Consider the following 25,980-nt stretch of genomic DNA (forward strand, 5'->3'; position numbering starts at 1 on the left):
ACCTGAATGAAAAGGAAATTGTTGTTTGGCTTCACCAGTATGTGCATCCCAAATAATTGTAGTCTGAGATAGAAAAGAAAAATATACTGCTAAGAAGCTAGAAAGAGTTTATCATAGATGCATAAATTAGATGCCTAATTATATTAAAGCAACATGAAATGTCACAGTGCATTTAATTTAATTTTTTAACATTTACCTTTAGTACAACGAGGCTATATTCCACTTCGGGGGAAGGGGAGGAGAGGGATGACTATTAAGCTGTTTAATTTTTCCCTGGTGACTTTTTATCAGTCAACTTACTTCAAATAACAATTACTGTTGTCTAGAAAGTACCAGACATTATATTAGATTGCTTAAGAAACTCCACTGAAATAGTGTATTTAATGTAAGATTTTTATAGCTGCTTAGCTATAAGGAGGCAAATTTTTGGTTAATAAAGTTAATCAGTTAATTCCCAATATTAAGATTTTTAACACTCACATTTACCTATAAAGGCAGCTTGAATTCTGACAATAAGTAAAACAATGTCTTTTACATTACATCAAAGTATGACATATAAATCTGAATAGATATATTCACAATTCCTTTAATACCCTTCCATCACTAATTTCATAACTCTGGGGTCATAAAATATTGTAGACTGGCAATAACTATTAATAGGGTGCTTCCCTCCCATTCCTGGCCTCCTTCATTTTTCTTCCTTTTTTTTTCTACTTCCCTTTTTAACAATATACAGTTAACTTTGAGTGTGTACTTTCCTGTATTAGAATAATCTTAAATCTGTATTAATTTTGGGAGGTGTGGTAAAGGCAGTAACTTAAGAAAATGAAGGAGAAAGAAGGCCATGATTTCAACCTATCCATATTTACCAGTCTTGTTAGGTGAAAAGAGCTGGAAAGATCCGGCATTTCTTACATTTTCAATTAAACATTAGGAGTTCAGCTAACAGACTGGCTCTACGATTTCCCATGAAATCTCTCCAGAGCCATACTCACTGATGAGATTAACTAGAAACTGTAGAAGGGAGGCAAAAAGTATAGGATGTATGACATTCATTATGGCTCAAATTCCCAAAAAATGAGGAGTGGTCACACAGATAAAGAATAAAAGGCATCTGAATGAGCAGACTCAGGAATGAGTTGACAGAAAATCTAAGAAAGCATTACTATTCCTATCATGAATTTATATATGAATTTAACAAATATGAATGTTTTCTTGTTTATGTGATTAGTAGAGAAAAACATTACTTTCAATTATACTCTTTAACAAATTAACCTTTACAGAAGTTAAATATTCTTTTTACCTTGTCTACTCCAGCACTTAGGATGAAATTTCCTTTCTTATTCCATTTTAATGCAAATATAGGGCCTTTATGCTGCCCCAAGGTGCTAGCAAGGTTACCTAATATTCAAAAGGAAAAACATTAAAATTACTTTAAGCTTTATAACTTAGATCAACAATAACAACAAATGAAAGATTAAAAAAAAAGCTTCATTTACCATCTTTAGTCCATATTCGGGCAAACCCATCGTAGGAACCAGTTGCTAGAAGTGTACCTTCACTCTGTCAGAGAAACACATTTCTTTCAATTATATAATCCAGAAAAGGTATTTAATTTTTATTAAAATATATTATGTTTAAATCCTAAGTACAGCAGATCTGTGACATTCTCTGCTTCAAAATCTTCAGCCTTGTCTATTTGGAAGTGCCATAAAAGGCCTACAAAACACCCTTCATTGCTGTGAAGCTAGTATTTTGGCAGCATTCAGTCAGTGTGCAAGCCTCATACCCAAATCTCAAGAATGGCAGGAACTGCTCTGGAGCAGAATCAACATCACTCTTATGTATGCTAAGGTCTACTGCATTCTCATAAATGCACCATGACTAAAGATGGGGGTGGGGAGGTGGATTGGGAAGGACATCAAAATCATAATCTTATGATGATTTTATAAAAGTAAAAAGCAAAATCTTCCACAATATTTCATTACGATTAGAAGTTTTTATATGATCCTCCCTCTAAATCGTTTACTGTCTAAAGTGTGTGTGTGTGTGTGTGTGTGTATGTTCCAAACAATATTGTTGTTTCAGATGGTCAGATTCTTAAGTATCATTAAATATTTCTTTCCTTTGTTAATTCTTTCCCAATATGAAATCCTTACTAATAAAAATAGCAACACAAGAAAAACAGCCAGAAGAGTGTAGGCTGACTTTACAGTTAATGAAGTGAGTACCAACTGTCAGGAACTACTCTACTATGAGAAGAAATCCATACCATTTTCTCTAACCTTATATTCCTCTACTGTGCCTTGAATAATGGTACAACAGAAGGACTTGATAAGACCTAACTTATTCTATGGAAATGCAAGTTACAGAGTAGGTTACACAGACTACTGCTGGGATGATCAAACACTACTGGAGAGACAGAATGAAAGCCTGCCTTACTCAGTACTTTTTGATGCTTTTTGGCAGGGCACTGAAAACAAGATCACCTTTTCCAGACCTCTCAAGCCATCTAGCTGTACAAGTAAGTGACAAACAAATGCTGGTTCTAGGGGTTGTAGACTCAGTTTTGCTAGGATTTGGAAATCCCCTCTAGTTCTATCTCAGGAAGAGGGAGCAATGTCGAAGCCAACAGCAAAAGCTTATTTCCAGACTCTGCACAATGGAAAGTTTCCTTTAAACTAATGGTCCCCAAATGTTTTACATCACGGAACGCTAAGGTAGGAAAAGAATACTTTGAAGATCAGATATCTCACAGGCTTTTGCTTTAATCACGGAAATGAGCCATTAATCAATAGTAACATTTTCCCCTTTTAGCAGAAGATTTAAGTTCATAGTGAATAATAAATCTTTGAAAAGTTCACACTTTTAAAAACTTTAACTTGCAGTTCAGAACCACCAAGCTCAACAAACCATTTGTTAACCATCCTTTTCAGTGTAAAAGTATAAATTTCATTAAATTAACACGGTCTCTGAGCCAAACAGCTTAAGAAGGCTGTAACGCCTTTGACCTACGATACAGTAAGGTCCCATATTAAGAAGATAATTCTTAGTTCTGACCCTACAATCAAATAATACTGAAATGTGCTAAACCTCTTTTCATTTTTAGAATTCTCAACTTTATAGGAGGGGAAGGATAAATACATTGCTGGAAATTTAGAACTAAGAACACTAAAAAACCTTACCTATGAAATCTGGAAAAACTTCATAGAAACTGAGAACTTTAGCTAGTGTAATCATTTTTAAAGACAGATCTCATTTCCTGGAATGAGATTTGGAAGATTTTTTGGAAAGCCCCACAAAGTTGTTAAACAGAGGCCAGAGAAGGGTGTCCACTTGCTAAGGAAAGGACAGCTGACCCCTAAAATTCTTGGTAACACTGATATAGTCTAAGAGCCTTCTTAGAATTGGCGGCGGGGGCGGGGGGTGTGTAGGTGGTGCAGTGGGGGGTTGTTAAAAAATGGATGCAAAGTTATAAGGAAGAAAAAAGGCAACATGGAATAAAGGAAAAGGTATAGAAACTTTAAAAATGCTAATTTCCACAAAGTCATCATGGGAATGGAAACAAACAAAGCTGTTAATCATGTATTTGAAACTGAAAGGGTGTAGCTTTATCAATAATGAAATCAAACTTCCTGGTAAGTCAGAGTAGTCAAAGATGTTGAATCAGAGAATTATAAGATTCCTACAGCTAGGATAAAGCTTGTAATCTAGACAAATGGTTCCTAAAAGGCAGCTGGTGATGAAGTTTTCATCAGTTCACAGCAAAATGAGAAAACAAGAATGTTTTTATTATATAGATTTCTCTTATACCCCCAACAAAGGACTCAGTAGTTAAGAACTCAGTATATGTGCCTGTTATTGGTTTTCATCTATTACTTCATTTACATAGGACCATTACACTTCTACTTTACATGTGATGAAAATGCAGTACAGAGTGACCGACCACCAGTTATACAAAGGTTCTACAGCTAAATAAACTGAGGAGCTGGAAGATGAACCTTGGTCTGAGTGCTCAAGGCCAGTCTTTGTTTTTAACACATTTGGGGGTGGGGACTTCTAGTCTGTTGTTCTTATTGGTGAAATCCAAAAATATCTGAACAAACTGACATACCCTGTGATTAGTCTGAGGCTCAGAGAGGTTAAGTATATTAGTAACTACATCCATCATGGACAGTACAGTGATACTCACATTCCAATCTAGAGACGTCACATCCTTGTTGCTTGGGACATCTTGCCCTCCTTCTCGTATACAATGTCTAAGTACTAACTGTGTGGAGCCACTAGTGCTATTTTCACTAAGATTCCATATTCTTGCTGTTGAGTCTCCAGACCTATAAAGTATGCAACATATTTTAAATCCTCAACATATTTTAAATCCTCATGATATTCTCAAGTATTCCAGAATCAAGGCAACAAATTTACATTCTATATTAATAAGGCAAATAAAAACTAGATTATCAGGGATGGATTTCCATTTCCAGTGTTTTTCTCAGTCTCCATTTTGGGGGGGGGTGGCAAACACTCCTGAGGTAGTAACTTTTAAGATTAAAACTTGTAAGATTACTTTATGAAGAAATAAAGGTTTACAGAGGCAAAATGACCACAAATAAGCAACAAAAAAACCTGAAAATGTACATAATGTATTTATAAAATATGCAATATTTCAGTCAGATACTTTTAGAAATCCATTTTAGTTTCACTTTGAGAAACGTACCCTGATGCCAAGAGATCACTAACGGGGTTCCAGGCACAGATGAAAACTTCAGATTCATGGCCCCGTAACACAACTGCTTTATTAGGAGGGATTTCAACATCCCCATCCACTTCCATCATATCAGTATGATTATCTGCATCATGAGAAATAAATGGAAAATTCCAGTTAGGTAATATTACAACATCCTGGAGTAAAGAAAGAATTCTTAACTAACAAATACCTTCTTCATAATATAGTGTAATTTTTTCTTCCACTATGTCAGGTAATGGTGAAAATGACTACACAGTATTTATCACTTGAAAAATAAATTCCTATCTTTAGTTAAGTATGAACATACTTTTTTCAAAAAGAGATGTGCATCTAAGTTTGTGTTCAGAGATGGGGTTCGCAGGGAGCAGGAATAGAGGAAGACTGTGAAAGGAGGTTAGACCCAAACATAGCTAAAATGAGAAAATGTTTTGAATTAAGTATAATCCATGCCAACACTGCTCTGAGTTTCTGCCAGTAGGGGCTGCTGGTATCATTCATATAACATCACGGTTGCCTTTATATCTCCATGTCAAAGCTTCATTGTTTTTGTTAATGACTAGTGTTACAGATTATATTTAGAAATGAAATGCAGATATGAAATTCACTTAACAATAGAAAAGTTGTTTCTAAACATTTAAAAAAGAAAATAAAATCCATGAAAGTAAATCTAGCTTTATGGAGCTTTAGGCATTTAAAAATCTGAATTGTGTGATACAAGTTAGGGGAACAAGTTGCAAAAATGAAATAGATAATGTTATTTCAGCTAAAATGAGGCACCCCCATAAAGCAAGTATCTTTTCTGCAAAGGAACTTAAAAAAATTCTTCTCTCAGCTCACTTGCTATAGTATGTGCTCCATTCTCCTCCCCATTTGCCGTGTTTTCTCCATTTTTTGCAGATCCTTGTTGGTTTGTTGCAGCTGCGGCAGCTGCAGCAGCTGCTGCTTGTTGCTGTGCAAGTTTATCTCTGTAAGCTTGTTGTCTTGTTTGTACTACATCAGGCATTACGGCATCTATCAGTGACAGAGACTCTATTGGTCGACCATCAAACAAGGTACCATCCTGGATTTGAAAAATTGTGAGAAGAAAAATCAAAGGTAACACATTTAGAGTAATTTGTATTCATAGAAGTCAACAGCAGAAATGGAAATCTTCATTCCAAGAAAAAATACTTTCAGATAATTTTCTGAATGCATGTAAGAAGGAGAGGAATCAGGAGGGAAGAAGGAACCTACAAGATGCACCGCAAACAGCTGCTTAAATCCTCCTCACAGAGTTCATATTGTTAAATGCTGCACAGACTAAAACTGAAATTTTCAAAGGAATAAAAAAAGTAGGTCTGTATGATAAAAAAAGGCTTATTAATTGTATTCCAAAGTTCTGTTAGTCAAAAGCAATACGGAATAGTTCATACAATGATGAGAGATTTGGTGCCACATTTTAGTAAATATTCAATACTTCTTTACAACTAAAAACTTTTAAAATAGTTTTGTTGAACTCAAAAGTTTCTTGTGATTTGATTAAAATATTAAAACAGAAATATACATCAGATATTATGTTATACAAGCATCTCATTTTACTAATGTTGAAATATGAGCACCACAAGGTTAAAGACTTGCAGTTCCACAGCTAGTCAATGGCAGCTGGAATCTGTTAACTGGTGCTATTGAAAGCACAATCAAAAGACCAACACTCCCACCATCGCCTGGTAACTTGTTATAAATGTAGATTCAAACCTACAGAATCAAAATCTCTGAAGGGCTCGGGAATCCCTGTTTTAACAAGCTCTCTGGGGGAGTCTTATGCACACTAACATTTGAGAAGTGCCGCCATAACTCACAGGCTAATGCTCTTTAATTTTATCAAGTTGCTATAATTTTCCAAAGCTCCTCTCACTGATATTCGGAAGTTCAAAATGAGTTCTTCAGCAAGCACAAGAAGAGACACAGATACAGAGCAAGTCAGAAATAGAAACAGTGCATATTAGATAGGAATATGCACATGTGAAGCCTGGCTCACTTAAGCTAGTGAACATGCACTATTGATAATCTACAGCAGTGTGATGGGGTGCTCCGAGTTACAAAACACAGCACATCTTTCTGAACTGCCAATTGTAATGGAGTATTTGAGGAGTAGGAGAAAGTATTTAAACTTATAAGTAACTTAAAAATATTAAAACCAATATAGCTACATTGTGGAGTACTATATTAAACCTACAAAAAAAATTTTCAGAAAAAATGAGACTTCATCTCTGGCCACTGGTACAAATTGTTTATCATCCTCTGCAGTAAAGGATACTGTTGGGAGAGAAAGTGCTAAAAGACAATGAGGATACTTTTAGTTTAGTATTAGTGGATTTTTCAGTTATAGACATGAGGAAACGAAAAAATAATCAATTTAACAGACTATGTAATTATAGTAATAAATAGTGACGTAGAAACCATGGATGCTTCAGTTTTTAAAATACCTGCAAAAGGAAAGGGGGATATGTTAATCTCTGACATGAAAATAAGGCAAAAAAGCTCCACTTGTCATAAATCCTGACCACATGTGAAGATTTTCAGCTACACCAGAGTTTGCAAACTCTTTCTGTATAAGACTAGAGAGTAAATATCCTGGGCTTTGCAGACCATAAGGTCTCTGTCACAGCCGCTCAATGCTGCCACTGTGGCACAAAAGCAGCCAGGTCCTATGAAAATGAAGGAGCATGGCTGCGTCCCAGGCAAACTTTACAGAAACGAGCAAGACAGGATTTGGCTCATGGGTCATAGCTGGCTGACACATGAGTTAAACTGCCTATACCATACAGACCTAGGTAACAGTAGCAAGAGTTGTCTTTAATTATAAACTTCCTTCCAAAATCAGTTATAACCAAATAACCTGAGAATTTCTAATTTCTCAATCAATTATGCTCTCAGTATGCCACAGCACAATTTTCTTATTTTAAAGAAAATTATTTCTTACTGTATACTTATAAAAACCATGTAAAGAGAAGTAAGATAATGGCTCTTACAGTTGGGAGCCAACATGCCTTGGCTGTATGACCTGACCACCACATTAGGAATAATGCCCTTCAATCTTGTTTACCTGGTGAAGCTGAAATCAGATAATGAATGAGTAAGCAAGATACCAGATACTGAAGGAAACATTTAGGAGTAAGAATCAGTATTTGAGCTAAGTCTTCCTTACCTCATTAATACTAACTTCTGCCTCTACATACTGGAGACCTTTCTGGATGATAGAAATCAATGCAGCAGGCGGGACGAGGGCACCATTTATGTTAGACTGACTGATATGGCTTTCTATACCAAAGGTGAACGCTGAATGAGAAAATCCTGAAAGCAAAAGAAAAGGTATAACAATTTATTCTCCAAGTGGCAACATGCTATGTGACACAAATGAAAGACCTCTACAGTCTTTCAAAATCACATTCCACCCATCTGAAATCCCAGACTGTTAGCTAAGGTTAAATATGTTTTTAAACAAAATAAGTATCAAAATCCAAACAAGTTAACCTTTATGTATTTTCCTTTTCACCTTAATTACATAATGGTGGCACATAATTTTCCTCAACAAATATAGTATCAAACTTTAAAACTGGAAAAAGGCCTTTGTAGACCATGTGACTCAACTGCTTCACTCAAGATAATTCAGCCCAAGGTATACTGACATTTAATATTTCTGTAGTATATTTAAATTTCTACATATAAATCATCACACACCTTATAAATTCAATACTTTGCAGGTTATTTTTTAAAACTACCTAGGAAATTAAAAGCAAACTAATATAAGGAATGAAAACAAATTTAATAAAGAATAATTTGTATGCTTAAATTTCATTGTATGTATGATTAAGTGTTAAAAAAATGTTACTAATTCTTTGCTACTTAGTAATAACCCATCTAAATGAAAGCTTTAGAAAATAAAGAGTTGGCAAGTGAAAATCCAATTTGATTGTCCAACAATTCTTTAATTTTAATTTGAAATACATAAACCAAAACATTCACATAACAAAAATCTCTTTACGCTGGCCTTGATTTTTTTTAACTAAAGTCAAGTCCTAATTCAAAAGTAAAATTCTAGTAAACTGATAGGCCCAAGGGTGGTTATTTTCTTTACCAACATTATCATCCTCTGCAGAGCTTATCATTAAATAGTAACTGTCATTAATGTATTTTAAATAATTCAATTCTACATCTGTACAGAATGTTAAGACTTGTTTCATACTAAATAAAGTAAACGAACATGGGCTTATTTGGTCTTGGTTAAACTAATTTAATCCATGTAATGTGTTATCTAGCCTGTCTATCTTAGCTGTTTAGTGCTTAATTAGTCCACATCTTTTTCCATTTTGTGCTCCCACTCTCAGGCTCCTTGTGGCACTTACGAACAGTCTATAATAAAATACTGTGGGCTCACAAATAGCATGTGGCTAGGAGAAACTTTAATTGGTTAATAGAGAGCCAAAGTACACCAAGGTTGATTTTCCTTAGGGGTGCTCCTTCCTTACCTCTTTGGGACACCTAACCATTCCTGTAAATACCCATAGTGAGAAGTAAAAAGATGTTACCTTTAAGACTTGAATTTTGACTTCTTGATTTCGCCCACAGACAAGATCATTATTAAACGCATGTACAGTCTGCAACTTAACCTGAGCTCACAAGGAAGGCTAAGAAACATACAAATAAAAAATGCACCATTTTGCATTGTCCCTGTCAGGAAACCCACAACTACTTGAGCATGAGTAGACTCCAGATCACCAGGATAGGAAGCTGAGAAAAAAGACTGGGAAGGATGGGGAGAAAGGGTGAGAGATACAGCAGTGAAATCCATGAGCAGTGAGGTTGGAGACTCCTGTTCTCAATTTCATATCCCTCCCCAAATAAATTCTGCAGTAGATCATAAATAGAAAAATAAAGCTGAACAGCCTAGTGGCTTAGGGATTTAAAAAGACTTCAAGATAGATGATATCACTTACAGAGGGCCTATACCATGCACACACATATACTTTTATTACTTTATTATCTGAATTAGCAGGTGTGAAAACAGTTACATAGACAATAAGGATTCATTCAGGGACCATGGCCGTCACCATGGCGTTCTCCCAGTCCTACTGAACAGTTAGAATATGGTCAAGGATAAAGTTAAGGCAGAGCGAGCTCCTGTTTATTGACAGAAAATAGAAGACTGAATCATTGTTCTTGTTTCATCTCAGGGTATTAGAAAGTGGCATCAGTAGTGCATGAAACATTAAGACACTTTGTTAGCAAGTTATTTTGATCTTCATAAGCCTTCTAAATTGTAGCAGTCTATGATTTCTGTACTCCAACTCCTAAGTACAATTTAAATAATCATGAATTACACTTAACCCTGTTTAATTAGATGGTAGAGTCCAAACTTATGTCAAAGAATATCCTAAGAGTTGCAGGTAGAACGATGTCAATTTTTGGCTGGAATGTTGCCTATATCCCCAATTTTTTTTGTGAGGTCAGGTGCTCACTGCCATCTCAAGTTATTACGTATGTGCTTAGAATGTTTTCAAATAGCAAGAAAACAACCCTAAAGCGGCCATTAGCACCGTTTTGGCACTTATTGCTAATGTTTACCCTAAAGAAGGTCCATACTTAAATGCTCTGCTGTAAATACATGCTGAACTCAGCTATAACTTTTTATTTCTAGTTACAGCATTACACGACAGCTTAAAATCATTATGTTCAAAACTACTCTTCTGGGCTTCCCTGGTGGCGCAGTGGTTGAGAGTCCGCCTGCCGATGCAGGGGACATGGGTTCGTGCCCCGGTCCGGGAAGATCCCACATGCCGCAGAGCGGCTGGGCCCGTGAGCCATGGCCGCTGAGCCTGCGCTCCGCAGCGGGAGAGGCCACAGCAGTGAGAGGCCCACGTACCGCAAAACAAACAAACAAACAAACAAACTACTCTTCTTCTTCCCCTCCCTAAAACTTCTTTTTCCTTAGAAATGTCTCACCTTACTTTGCTATACCTGAAGGTCATCCTAACTTCCACCTCAGCCCCTGGCATTCCACCATTTTGCCAAATCCTATCAATCCTCCCTCTCTGCTCCCTGTCATCAGCTTTCCTTTTGTGCCAGAATGTGGAATTTAGTCCCCCATCATCCTCTGCCTGGACTACTGCTGTCATAAGTTCCTTTCCTCTGTTCCCCAGTCCAGTACGCTTGCTACACCATAGCCAGACTACTACTTGTAAAACAAAAACTGATCATGCTGGGCTTCCCTGGTGGAGCAGTGGTTAAGAATCCACCTGCCAATGAAGGAGACACGGGTTCGATCCCTGGTCCGGGAACATCCCACATGCCGCGGAGCAACTAAGCCCGTGCGCCACAACTACTGAGCCTGCGCTCTAGAGCCTGTGAGCCACAACTACTGAAGCCCGCGTGCCTAGAGCCCGTGCTCTGCAACAAGAGAAGCCACCGCAATGAGAAGCCCATGCACCGCAAAGAAGAGTAGCCCCTGCTCACCGCAACTAGAGAAAGCCCACGTGCAGCAACGAAGACCCAACACAGCCAAAAATAAATAAATAAATTTTAAAAAACAAAGTATGTTTAAAAACAAACCCAAAAAACTGATCATACCACTCCTTTCCTGAGTACTTTCAATGATCCTTTTGGCCTTCATAATCAAGGCCAAACTCCTAAGTGTGGCACACAGTTACTTTTGTAATCTTGACCCTACCCATCTCTCCAGGCTCATCTCCCCAATTCCACCCTCCCACTCTTCCCAATGCACATTAAATTCAAGTGACTGCCAACTACAAGGTAACACCTAGAATATATTGTGCTATCTCATGCCTTTGGGCCTTATGCATTCCTGTGTTCTTTTCACCTATGTGAATAGAGGTGAAGTCCTTCCTTCTGCTGCTCCAGGGCTGATCATTCTCTTCTATGCTAATCCTATAACTTGTATAACATCTATACGGGTTGTGTGTATGTATATGACTAACAGACTGGGCTGCCTGAGGATGGGGTTTATGTCTAGTAATCTTTCAGTTCTGGGAAACTAGATGTCACCTAATTATACCAGTGCTCAAAAAACATTTGTTAAGTCAGAATGCAATTCTACTGTAATTTATCTTAGCACATCAGGAAATCTATGCATCTAGGAAAAACATACAACTTAAATCTCCCTTGAGAAACTAAAACCTGAACCAGGGTTATGCCAAAATATATTTATTTGCACTTATCTGTAAATATATATGCAGGTAATACTTTTTCAGGGACAACTTTTGATCTACATGGTAAAAGGCAAAAAGGATCAACTTAAATCTGTGAAATGCTGAAGTCTAGCCTGCTTGCCTAATACAGCATCCCTTGTTTCCAGGGGTAGAAGCAAATGATATAAATAATACTCTGTATAAAGATATTGTAATCAAATATTCTACACATTCACTAGCGTGATTAAGATTTGGAAGGTAGAAAAGGAATTCCAGAGAGGAGTAAGGCTGAAAACCACAAAGTTCAGTATACAGTAATTCAGTTACATTCAGTGATAAAGACCAGCAGTGGTAGGGGGTCTATGTGGAGTTACCCTTGAGACCATGCACTGTTCCCATGTAAGAAATGAGGTCACAAGACAACCATTTTCTACATATTGCTTGTTTCAGGAGTGCTTTCCCTTGGCATGACAGGGATTATATTCTCAAAGGGAAGTCAAGTCCTCTAGAGCCTGTCTCCTTTGCAAATTGAGAATACAGGACCATGAAACGGGGCCTTGAACACGGTTATGGTGTAGGGTGTCTGAACAAGGGGGTGTTGGGGAAATGCAAAGCTTAACTACTATCACAGCACAGTGCCCTGGTCTGGAAGCAAAATCTGATTTATCCAAGGTCCTTTTTAAGCTTCTGGTCAGAAAAGCCCAGAAAGTTATATCCCTGCTTCCATCACCATAACACTCCCTTGCCTCCAAATCTGTTTCCAATTCTGTCCTACAGACCCAGAGCTTTGTTTACTATAAAAAATTCCCTACTTAAATGCTTAAAGGTTTTAGAAAAGGTAAAAAGAAGTAGAAGAAAAAATGCTATAGGGGACCTTGTATGTTGAAGAGTTAGACCTAGCACTTAAAAAAAAGGGAAGAAGAAGAAAAAAAAATTACAATACCAAAACTCAAATACAACTGTTAAAAGTTTTTATTTCCAGGCTTCCCTGGTGGCGCAGTGGTTGGGAGTCCGCCTGCCGATTCAGGGGACGCGGGTTCATGCCCCGGTCCGGGAAAGATCCCACATGCCGCGGAGCGGCTGGGCCCGTGACCCATGGCCGCTAAGCCTGCGCGTCCGGAGCCTGTGCTCCACAATGGGAGAGGCCGCAATAGTGAGAGGCCCGCGTACCGCAAAAAAAAAAAAAAAAAAAGTTTTATTTCCTTCTTTCCAGCACAATACACAGGCTATACAGTTTCGTGCCCTTAAAGTATATATATAACTATGAACATTTGATATGAATTATATTTTCTGAAATAATTTTATTATCATAATATTCAGCCAATAAATGTACTTAGCTAGTAAATTATTCATCCTATGGCTGGTCATTTGGACTTTCCCAATATTCACTATTTAAAAAGACTCTTACCTCAAATATCTATGTGTATAGGCTTTTGCTATATATATATATATATATATGTTTTTCTCCTTAGGATGGAGTCCCTCAAAAGTAGAAGGGGACATCAACATTTTAAAGGAAGTTCATGATTGCCAAATTGCTTTTCCAAAAAATTGTACAAATTTATAATGCCATCAGCAATTTATATGTTTCCTTATACCCTTGCTACGCTGGCTATTCCTAAAAAAAACAAAAAGATTACTATCAAGATTGAACAAGTTCTCTGTTTGGCAACTATTAAAGGACCTTTGTCTTTTAACAAGTATGTCAGTAGGAATGTGTAATAGGAATTTCCTTTATCAGCAAAAAAATAGTCAGCTTACAAAAAAGAGGAGAAAAACTGATTTGGAAGTATAAAAGTATAGTAATTACCAGCATTTATGACAACTGCTTGCTGTTTGTTGCTAAGGAGTCATGTGTAAAACAACTCCGTGTGTCAAATCAATGTTACTGCATATTTTATTTTATTATAAAGCAAAACTATATACCTACTTACACTCTTGTAACTGACCATCTACTCATAAAAACTGAAAGAAAGACTCACGGTGGATATACCAGATGCTGAGCTCCCCTCACTCCCATGCTCCACGGCTAGAGGCACATTACTGATAGCCAGTTTAACCTAAGTCCTAAGTCCATCCCGCTGCTGTAAAAATCTGTTTATAAATGGCACCAGCAGGGCATATGTAGGAAGGGATGTTTATCTAGCCCAGTTCTGAGAGAAACCGCACTGTCATTTTATTGCTGATATTTTACTGCCCGTTGTCCGGGTTAATACAAAGTCACTAAATGAAAAAGACAAATGAATGGGCTCTTTGGTGTTGTAAGTCAGAACCTTAATGTTATATATAAACATTCAGATTAGTTTGTGCCCACTATGATCATGTTTAGATTTCCAAATTAAGTGTGTGTTTGATGTGTGATCTTAAAAGCAAATATAACATTTTAAGTAAGCATCATGTCAGAAGAAGTGGTGTGGTACATGGCCTATTTCCTAGGAGACACAATATCCCTTTGAAACGATTAGGAAACAGTGGAGAGAAGTGGGGTGCAGTAGAGACAAGACGATCTTTCATGAAGCAAATGCTTTAAGCCTACATACATCATCACCTTCTTATAAATGGAGACTACATGGCAAGATGAATCTTAGTTCTAAAAACATGAGGATTTTTAAAAATAACAGTACTCAGAATCACAATCTAGAAAATTACTCAGTAACAAGCACATGTTGTTTTTGCATTTTCCAGTTAGTTTTCAATCATAAGATGCAACCGTTTCATAGCATTCAACATTCAAGTTCACCATAAATATGTTACTGAGTTCCTAAACATGTAACAGATGACAGTTAAATCTAGAATCCAGAATTCTCCCCTAAACCAAATACATAATTTAAGCAAAATAAAATTTCATCTTAAACAAAGAAACAAGAAAGACGGGTGCCACAAAGTTCACAAATAATTGCCAGGAACAATTTCTTTAGAAAAAAAAAACAAACCTGTGAATAACTACAGCAGAGTCAAGTGATACAAAGGGGGAGCAGATGGGGGGAAGGAAAATTTAACAGATGCAAACCAGCTTAGCTCTTCTAAAATTAACACTGCATCAGGTTCTGTTATATACAACTAACTATAGTATGTACCACTTAGTACTTATTCTGCATATGGTTGCTAGATAGGAGTTGTTAGGGCAATCAAATTATTAATGGCCTTGGGCGAATGCTAATTAAAGGGAGCATACTGAATCAAATCCATCATTACTTACAGTACTACATGTCTAATACACTCAATTTCCAAGTCATCTCAAAAGAAAAAAAGAATAACAAATTTTATTCCCCAGGAAATGTGTTAAATATGAAAAGTCTAGTTCATAATAGTGCAAAATGATGATGACCAAAGTAATATGTTTAGGGTGAACTTTCTAGAGATAAAAATAAGAAAGACAAAAGTTCCAACACAGTAAAACCATCCCATAATAAATAAACTTTCCTCTTAATTAATTTTAATGAATAGAGAAGGATGGTTTATTTCAAACAGAAGTTTATAAACCATTTGAGGCTATCGCACTATAGTCCCTTTCCAACAAGTAACAAATTTTATGAATGAGAAAATGGGGAGCTCTGAGAAGTTATGTATCTGGGGGCGGGGGGGTACTTTTAACAGGTAATATTTTCTAGTGCTGATAATATTCGTAATAGAAGATTTAGCACACAGTATAAAGTATTTAAGATTAAAACAATTTAAGTGATTTTATTTCCTCTGGAGATGGATACCACAGTCCAGTCAACATTAAACACTGCAGAGAATATGAGAGGCTCTTACTGAAAACATTATTTCTAAATCACAAATTTATCAAAAAAGAACAAGACTTTCATAAGGTGTTTTTAGACTTTCTGAGAACTTTTCAGATAATGAGACAAGCAGGAAGGAAATTTTACTTTCCTTTGTGGCAGGTCTTTACAAACCAGCCCTTTGAATGTCTTGGCACAGATATTTTCTTTGCTGTAAATACTTCTTTTCTTCCTATCTCCTAATCCGATTCAGTACTCTTTTAGAGGGAAGGTAGCAATATTAAGATTCTTTCTTCTGCATTGTTTTAAATCTTTCAAGTGAAATAACTATGGCCTGAAAGTAATTGACATTTTTTCTTAGCTATTTAACAACTAATTCTCCGTAAGAGTATGAAATTCTTGTAAGTTACGGTGATAAATAAATACTGAATCTCCAAAACAACCCAGAGAAGGAATTACTGGACTAGGTGATTCCAAAAACTACAATCCACTACAAAAGTGGCCATTTTAATGTATAATTAGAGATAAGAATCACAAGTGGCAAGTGTTAAGATGGGTTAGATTCCGAGCTCTATCTGAAACCTGTCCTGAGTTGACGGATATTTCTTAAATTCTTTCCTATCTCTTATCTCTGGAATTAATTTCAAATGAATGTCTCACGGTATCCTTTATGTCATAAACATGCCTCATCATTCTTGCTAATCCTTGCCTACAAATAAAAATACACCACTTTAGGGGCAGCTCCCTCTTTAGGAGATATTCTCACATTCCAAACCTCAGTATGTACATTTCAGGCTTTCTACTTTAGCTCAAATACTTACTAAATATAATTTTTCTTTCAAGATATTGTGGACATGCAACACTTTCTTGTCAAGTTCTAACTGTCCTACAACTAACACAGACCAGTGGCTTTCAAACTTATTAGTGCCTAAGAACCACCTAGAACATGTCAACCCACCAGCAGAGCAAAGTCAAAATGTCATCAGTGTTACCAGGTCCCCTTCCCTCTCCCTGGAACACACCCTCTATCTCGGACCTTCTTACTGCGTCCATCCTTTCTGTGGCGGGGCCAGAAAAGGAAACTGGAAGTACCACTATGCTGACTTCTCATTCCGTTCCCCAGCAGTCTTCAAAACACAAGCTCGTCTGAAAAGTACCTCCTTCCTTTTCAAATGAGCACCAGATTCACCACATTACGCAATATAAGATAATGTGTAATTTAATAAGGCAAAATGGGAAATTTACTCAATTATTCCTATCAGAACCTATACGAAGGCTGCGTACTGCCCACATTTACAGCAATTATGTTTTTAAAAATCATAAATCGGACATTATTTGGCATGAAAGAATACACTTATGAGCTATTCACACCTAAAATTAGTCTGCAATAGCTGAGTTAAGGAATTTGGGACCTATCAATTTGAGTGGGCTTTTTTCCTCAGTAGTTTATCATTTTGGTTGTTACAGTTTCAGAGTCTTTCTGAAGCAGAGATATGAGGGGGTAGGGGGGGTGTCATTTCTCCCTCTGTGTGGAGAAAACAAAAAAATTAAAGACTTTTAAGAAACAACTGCCAGAGCAAATCTGATGGAAACCACTGCCTAACACAGAGTTCTGAGTGTTGAGAATAACAAACATGTGCTTTTCCAATGTGTGTGCTATACATTCAAGCTTATAAAGCAAATTTATGTTGTGACCTTTCCTGAACAAATTACATTTGAATGAGAAAACTCTGTATTAATAGTTCATGCAGGAGAAAACAGTTTCAACATAATCAAAGATTTCAAGATCTAGAATTAGATTTAGGGAAAAATGGCACAATCTTCGATTTTGAGTTTTTAAAGTGAGTTTGTAAATAATTAGCAACCATGTACTATTATCAAGTTGTTTTATATTTTAATTTTCTGGAAGACAATTTTATTTTACAATGTAAACCCATAATAAAGTCACTTCTGTATTTTAAAAAAAATGTCATCAGTGTAGCCTGATTTTCCCCTATAAAACATAATGTAAACAGGAAGTTACCAATTTTATAAAGGGACTGGTGTTCACATTTTTAGAGATGTGGCTTAACATCATACTTCATCACCAGTACGACTGCAAAGTATAAAGTTTTCTAAAGAATACACAAAGCACAACTAGGAACACAGTTAACAATTACACAGACTTAATACGATAAATATCAGTCTACCATACAAAGTTTTTTGTGAAAAAATATTATTCTTGCTTTACGTTTACTGCAATATAAAATACCTTAAAGCATGAAATTTAGAAGCATTTCCTCTGAGAACATAAGCAACTTTAAGACTTTTCATAATATTTAATCACTGGACACTCTTTCAGAAATTAATCCAGAGTATTCTTTTACTGTCCCTTTCACTTGCTGTATTTTCTTATAGCGACATAAAACATCAACCTGTGGGTTTCTGTTTGGAAATAAGATTTGAGCGTTCATTCATCTCTCTAACTTCACCTTCCCCTACTTCACCTCAGCGTAGGCTGAACCACAGGATGCTGCTGAGCATTACAACTGCTTCTCATCTCCAGAAACAGTAGTTTCATATGGTTGAACCTAAATAGCTGCCTTTGCAACATATCTACAAGCCATTACAATATACTTCCCATGTACTAATGTTTCACACTGTTTTTTGCTTTAGTGTCTAAGGCCTCAAAGCTCTAGCTTAACTGGTGGTCAGATTCAAAGGCAGAAAAACCAGAGTTCATTTTGACTCAACAAATTCTTTCCAAATGGTCCAAAGTACTATATAACAATATCCAAACATGAGCATACATGTTACGTATGTAACAGTCATTAAATCACTACCATTTCCACTTTATTAATCATTATATCTTATGCAAGATATTCTATGGATGTCCTCCTTGGATATGCCTTCAATACCAGTATACCAATTGAAAATAAAACAAAGCAAAACAAGATCTATTAATTTCAAAGCTTCATAACAAGTTATTCTGCATTCTTGGTTACTTTACTTTCTTCTCCCTTTTTCCCTCCCTACCATTGTTGGACATAATTTTCTCAGCTGTTCCAAGCCAGAGAGGAGAAGTGATGGTGCTTGGGAATAGAAAATCCCATGCCCAAGAGAAAAGCTCAGAACTGGAGTGCAGCTGGGAACATCTCAACAAGCAGAATCTAAGATCTAAGGCCTTGTTTACATTCCCTGCCTAAGAAAGAACAACTAACTAAGCCCTATAAGAAAAATAACTAGAGTTTCAAACCAAAATTGAAGGCTCAACATTCTACTCTATTCCTTCCATCCCCTCTCAAAAGTGACTACCAAAATTATCTTTTTATACCAAACCGTACCTTACTAAACATCTCAATAACTTTAAACTATAATTTCTAAAATTCAACCTCTCCAGCATTTTTTCAACCACCAAATGATTCAATCTCATGTTAACAACCTAACTTACCACTGCAGTCCATCTTCTCCACCATCCTATGTCCCATCCAACCCAAGTTTTTCCCTCTTCTACTTTTACATTTTTTTCCCCTAATCCATCCCACATCTTCCCTCATAGTTTTCCTTCTGTTTTATGACAACACCTCTTAATCTATCTAGAAAACTGGGAGATCACTGACTTAATACTGATTACAAATGACTTTCAATGATTTATATTTACTAATCACCCCCCAATGAAATACATTAGTAAAATTCAGGTCAAAGACACATTTAATCAATTGGGATGACACTTATGAAAGCATTACGAAAAAATATGGCTAATTTACCTTTTGACATGCTAACTGCAATCAGGACCAGTAACATTAAGCTGAGGATTCTGAATATACATTATCAAATTGATGGTATCTGAGAATTTGTATGTTCCTACCAACCGTGTGCAATAATCTCACTTCATTACAAATTACAAAAATGGTCTTTGAACAGTGAAAGCCAAACCACTTGTTACAAATATTTGCCTGAGATGATTCCAACATATTTGAAAGAGTCAGAGAGTTAAACCATGCAGTAACACATAGCTTTAAAATGGCAGTCCAGACATTAAGGAAACATACAAAGTTCAACAGTTTGGACTGGTACAAATTTCAAATGCATAAAAAGTTATTTTGAGAATATTAAAATAATTTGAGGCCTATTTACTTTATGAAAGTACTCACCTGACTCTTGCAAGTATCTATATACCAAGAAGTTGACCTCATCACTGCTTATACTCATCTTTATTCCCACTTAAACCATGAGGTCACAACACAGGATATAACCCTAAAAATAAAACAAAGTTAATTAAGTATTTTCTCAATAAAATATTTTAAACAAAATGTAAACAATGTTGTAAAAACCATATGATTTTATTAAATAATGTAAAATGAAGGTTAGATATTGCCTATTAATAAACCCTAACAAATATAGTTACTTCCAATAATTAGTAATAGATTATACAACCAAAACACGGCTGGGTCTCTTTTTCTGCAACATATTGGCAAAAATGATTCAAAATTTACAAAAGGGCCTTTGGCATCATATTTTAATGATTATATCAAATAGCATAAAAAGTCATTCCTTTTTTCTCCTTAACTGTAAAAAAAAACAGTATATTTTAAGAATCAGAATATTATTTAGGAAAAGACTGATTTTAGACTACTGGAAGAGGGATGAGCCATCCATGCTGGTTTTGTCTACGTAATTCAGTAGAACATGAAGTCTCTAACTTCTCAACATCTAATCTGCAATGTTCAAGTTTCAAAAAGCTCTAGGAATGCATAAGGCAGAGAGGTTAGAGTACAGTTCTGAAAACTCAAATGATATTCTCAGAAGGAGGGAAAGAAGGAAACTGAGACATAACTTAAATATGTCCTAATTATATTTATCCGTTCTCATGTCACAGAAGGGATTTAAAGAAAAGGTCAGCAAACTTTTCCTGTACAGAGCCCAACAGTAAATACGTTAGGCTTTGGCAGTCATATAGTCACTGTTACAACTACTCAATCTGCAGTTGTAGTGCAAAACCAGAAACCATGTTCCAATAAAACTTCATTTAGCAACACTAAAATATGAATTTCATGTGACACTGTTGTGTCATAAAATATTTTTCTTTTGATTTCTTTTTCAGCACTTATTTAAAAACCTTTTTTAGTTTGTGGTCCTTATAAAAGGTTAGTGGGCCAGACTTGGCCCACAGACTATAGCTTCTTGGTCCCTTGTTTAAAAAAAGGATATACTGACATCTATTCAGTGTAAAAGGGTAACTGATCATTGGCCTATGCTGATTGTTCTGTGGCATCATGAATCTCTTACGATGCAGGGTTAAGAGTATATTTAAAAATCACAAATTAATAAGCACTTGAGCAGGCTACTATGTGACAGGAACTGCTACTGCTGTAAATTATGGAAAACCTGGTGACTAAACACTCATCGAGCTTATCTCAGAAAAAAAGAAAGACAAACAAGGAGGTAATAACAATTGCCCCTTGGAAATACACAGAGGAAGCCCTAACCAATCTTAGTAGTCTGGAAATACATCTCCAGTACTAGAGTACAGTTCTGAAAACTCAAATGATATTCTCAGAAGGAGGGAAAGAAGGAAACTGAAACATAACTTAAATATGTCCTAATTATATTTATCCGTTCTCAAGTCACAGAAGGGATTTAAAGAAAAGGTCAGCAAACTTTTCCTGTTCAGAGCCCAACAGCAGACCTGAAGGATAGATGGGAGGAGAATGAGAACATGAATATTTGGGGAGGAAGGCAAGGAACAGGAGCGATCCAGTGAGCAGCAACAGTCGGTGGAAGGGCTGGGGGAAGAAAAAGAAAGAAAACATGAAGCAAGGCTTGAGAGGGGCCTTGAAACCATCACTTAAGAGAAAAGTAATGCCCTAAAAGGTTTTAAGCAGGGAGGGGGAATGACCACATTTACATTTTAAAAAGATCATCCAGAATTCTAATACGAAGAACAGACTAGAAGGAAAGGTAGCCAAGTTAGGAGGGTGCTGGAGTAACCTAAAAACCTGGACTGTGGCATTAGAGCTGAAGAGAAATACTAGGATTCCAAAGATATTTAGGAAGCAGACTCAAGGGTGATTGACTGGACACAGAGTTCAGGAAAAGGGAAGAATCTTTTAGGACATCTGGATGAGTAGTACTTCATTTACTGAGATGAGAAACCATGGAGGAAAAGTAATGACCACCTTCATGTGAAGAAAAATGCACCTCACCCCCGCCCCGATTTAACTCAAATACTATAATTAGTCACCTGAATGTGATACACATATGCATCACACTTAACAGAATGATAAAGGTAAATACTCCTATAATTGTGGCTCAAGACCCCTTGTCTAGATGTCCCTGCGGCACAGCCGATGATCTGTGCTCTGGAGGACATCTTGCTCAATTCTATCCTGACCCACAGTAATGTGTAATAATGTGCTCGGCACACGTAGTAGGTACTCAATAGTCAATTTTGAAAGCCTGTTGACTGAATGATTTAAAAAATAAAACCACACCACCCATTTTATCATTATAAGAAATTAAATCACAACTTGACCAATCATAGGTATCTGTTTGTCAGGGGAACAATGAGTCACTGCTTGATGAAGAGGATTTCCCAAAATGAGATTGGTTAAGTGGAATTCTAGTAAAAGACTGGTAAAGAAAACAGAGTAAGTATTCTTTTTCTCTAATATATCATTCAGTCCAATATTCAAATAATGAATAATGGCACTGAAGTACCTATGTAAAAATTTTCAACAAGGCCTGGTTCCAGTAAGCAAAGGTCACCAAAATGTCCCAACTTAAAGCAGTGATCATGGGTGCTTCTGCATCACCTAATATATTCCAGGGCAAAGAAAAACACAAGTCAAAATGATATAGATTATTATCTATAAAAATTCCCATAATAAATACATATTATTGGTGGTATTTTTTTAAAGTCAACAAGAAATACTAAACAAGAAGAACAGGAAAGTTCTTATCTGTTCAAATTGCTATGAATGGGTTTATTACATTGATCATGGTACCAGATTAGTTTCTGTAACCAAAAGTTACAGAACCAAATTTTTTTTTAAAGGGAAAAGGGTAAATTGTTCAAATTTCAAAAGGGTTATTCTAGCTCTAGTCCTACTTCAGCTAGCTCTTATATTCCTGGAGAGAAAGAACATTATTGTTTTCCCTTATACCAAGTATATCCCTAGGATGGACAAAAGCACTGTGCTAAGAGCTAGGAATAGATAGACGAAATAAAGTTGTCCCAAGCCTTGCAGAATTGACAGTTTTTCAGTGAAGAGAAACATACAAACAAATGTGTCCTTGAAAAGAGAAAAAAAAAACCCCAGCAAAGTCAATGCAATCCTGCATTAAAAGTTTCAGTCACAGTAGCAATAAAATTACATAGACTCTGTAAAGACCTGAGTTTATCCACTTTCAAAGACATTTAATTCTAGAATATGCTTTCCTATGAAACTGGTCTGTTTAAATTCTAACATCAAAAGGTCACCTGAAAAGAACAGGAAATTAGACAACATTTCAGAAACTAACACAACCCTGTAAAGCAATTATACTCCACTGAACAAACAAACAAACATTAAGACATTCCCTGCTTGAAAACTCCAGTATTCACTTTCAAAACACCTTAAAAAACCTGTATGCCAGAGAGCAAAATTGAAGAAAATGCCACCACTTTCATTAATGGACTCACCATAGCTTTGCAGAACTGGTCCATTTTGATTTGTTTATACATCTATAATATGATGTAGTCTTCATCTGCCCCAGGTGAAGACCAGATACTCATACCAGCTATCACCGATTTTCAGGGTGCACATAAAAACCTTACCACTGTACTTCCTCCATCGTGGTATCTTTCAGAACAACTACCCTTAAACAAGGTCACAAAACAACAGTGAGACACTCATCCAATCTTTACCCTATACCAAAGAGGTCCAGCCCTCAATGTCACGCCTGGTAGAGGTTACTATGTGTAAAATAAGTCCTGCCCTCAAGGAGCTGATGGACTCTTAAACAAGATATCCAAAATAAACCAAAACGTCCTAAAATCACAAAGCATTTTATTTGTATATTCTGCTGGATCATACCTATTCATCCTTAAATAGTAAATGACTGAGTTCTAAAAAAAAAAAAAATAAATACCTTTGTACTTTCCTAAGTCTCAGAAACAGCTTGTAAAATCATAAAAGCTTTTATTCAAAACTTCCATCAGTTACAGGCAATCAATTACTTAATTCAAGACCCACAGCTATATTAAAGTAGCCAGAAGTAAAACCAAAAATTACAATCTTAACCAATATTTAGCCAAGTGTTTATATTTAAAAGCACACTTAATATTTTAAATGTTTAGTATGAAATATTTTACTTCAAGACTTTATAGACAACAATCTAGCAAATATTACAAAAACAGGACTGCTGATGCAATTCAGCTACGATTCCTTCAACTGAATATGTACGGCATTTTCAGCACCACAAAACTGAGTTCAGCATTCACAAACTGGATAATAACTGCTCCAAGTATTAACCATCTCCTCGTTTGTTCTTCTACACATCTAGCATATTTCTACCTTTGGCCTCAAATAGGACAGATACTATATTCTTTTCTGATACCATTTCTGGAGCATACCAGAGCCCAACTATTATCCTAAATCACATTATTTTAAATTTACAAGATTGAAAAAACAGTAAAACTTATGGACAGAGAGAAAAAAAACCAATAAAGATATTCTTAAATCTCCTGCTTACAACACACTATTTAGAGGTCTGAAAACCTTTGCATTATCCAAAATCGAATGCACCATCAAAATTTCTTTATCTTACAAAAATAATTTAGTCCAAAATGTACAGTGGTGGCATAGTATCCCATAACAGACACATTAGTTTCACTTTTGCTTTGTTCAACATTTAGATGATTCTAAATTTTCACTATTCTAAGACTCCTATAAGACTATTTATGCTTAAAGTTGTTTTTTCTTCCATTTCTTTTTGGTAGGTGTACATTTATGAATAGTCCTCTAGATCAGGAAAAGTCCCTACAAGTAAATTACCGGACAAAGGGAATAGCTAAATAGCTATTGTGATTCTTAATGAATACCAACAAATTAGATCCACTCAAAAGACAACCAATTCAGGACCCCTCAAGCTGAAACATAAGGAAAATGTTCAACTTAACCAATAATAAACAACAGCAACAACAAAAACATGTTGGCCATAACATTAGCAAACAGTTAAAAATAATACTCAGTATTATCAAGACTGGTGACAAAAGAGAAACTGTATCTTTAAATACAGTATCTACAACTACTGGCCATAGCTGTCTAATAGTTGAAAAAAAGAGCAACAATGTTAAAAGCTGCTAAAAGAACTCTGATGTTAAAATAACAGTTGTTTTAATATTGACAAATAATTATCAAACAATGTAACCCTGGACATGTTGGGATACCCTTCCAAATAAACATTAATGACCCACAGGGGCCCAACGTGATTGATATGTTGGGAGTCCATCTAGCAGAAAGAATGACTCAGGCTTCTCTGGAACTCAGCAGCTGAGACATGGGGTGACCATAATTCGCAAGATGAAGAAAACTGTGGCTTGCCTCTTGTAGCATTCACTGACACTATCTGCGAAAGACAGTACTACTTTACTACTACTGCCTTCCATTTGGAGACCTATTCCATTCTCAGCCCTGTGGTTTAAATGGGATGGACCTCCTGGTCCAAAGGAAGGCATTTATTTGCTTAAGCCAACCAGCAAATCATATCTTTGGTTTAGGGCTGACATTCCTCCTCCACAGACTCACACCATACCCCACGTGTCCCAACTCAATCACTCCCAGTAAGTGAAACATTAGAAGACGTGTGCTGGTTTCTATGAAAGTCAACCTCCTCCTTTCACAGGAGTGGGCAGGCAACAAGGGCACTCTGTGAAGCCTGGGATGAATGTGCATCACTGAGGTTAGAACAGAGCTATCAGAGAGAAAGAGAAGGAGGGCAGAGCAGAGACAAGAGAAACTGTGTCCTTGATGACATTGAATATCTATTGTTCAACTGGATCAAATACTATCTGAAGTTAATTTACCACAGTATTTTGAAGAAGTCAAAAATGAATTTTACTGTATAATCCAGTGAAGATTTGTCAGTTGCAACCTAAAGAGAGCAGACAACCCAAGAAATGTTTTAAAACAAGAAAGTGACTAAAGTCAGTGACAGACTATATTTGGAGAGATAAGGAGTGGAGAGGGGGGTGGGAATCCAAAAATTCCCAGTTGCTTCCAGACTAGAAAGTGAAAAGACTTACTATAGAAATGGACTGCCTAGAGAGCACAGGCCTCTGGGGAGTCACACTTTATATGTG

The 25,980-nt window shown here is 36.2% G+C and overlaps 1 protein-coding gene across 4 annotated transcripts in view; it reads right to left on the reverse strand.

The window, feature by feature from the left end:
- The window catches only part of TBL1XR1 (TBL1X/Y related 1), a 188,305-nt gene that overhangs the window by 22,728 nt on the left and 139,597 nt on the right, over window positions 1-25,980 (reverse strand). For all 4 annotated transcript variants that reach the window (XM_060150026.1, XM_060150029.1, XM_060150028.1 and 1 more), the window contains 8 exons: window positions 19,790-19,892; window positions 7,935-8,080; window positions 5,585-5,807; window positions 4,718-4,850; window positions 4,193-4,334; window positions 1,500-1,563; window positions 1,304-1,401; window positions 3-63 (listed from right to left, as the gene is read on the reverse strand). In XM_060150026.1, the coding sequence (XP_060006009.1) occupies window positions 3-63; window positions 1,304-1,401; window positions 1,500-1,563; window positions 4,193-4,334; window positions 4,718-4,850; window positions 5,585-5,807; window positions 7,935-8,080; window positions 19,790-19,847 (925 nt within the window). In that variant the 5' untranslated portion in view covers window positions 19,848-19,892. The remainder of the gene's footprint in view (window positions 1-2; window positions 64-1,303; window positions 1,402-1,499; window positions 1,564-4,192; window positions 4,335-4,717; window positions 4,851-5,584; window positions 5,808-7,934; window positions 8,081-19,789; window positions 19,893-25,980) is intronic.

Source organism: Lagenorhynchus albirostris, chromosome 5, assembly GCF_949774975.1.
Source record: "Lagenorhynchus albirostris chromosome 5, mLagAlb1.1, whole genome shotgun sequence".
Classification (NCBI taxonomy): Eukaryota; Metazoa; Chordata; class Mammalia; order Artiodactyla; family Delphinidae; genus Lagenorhynchus; species Lagenorhynchus albirostris.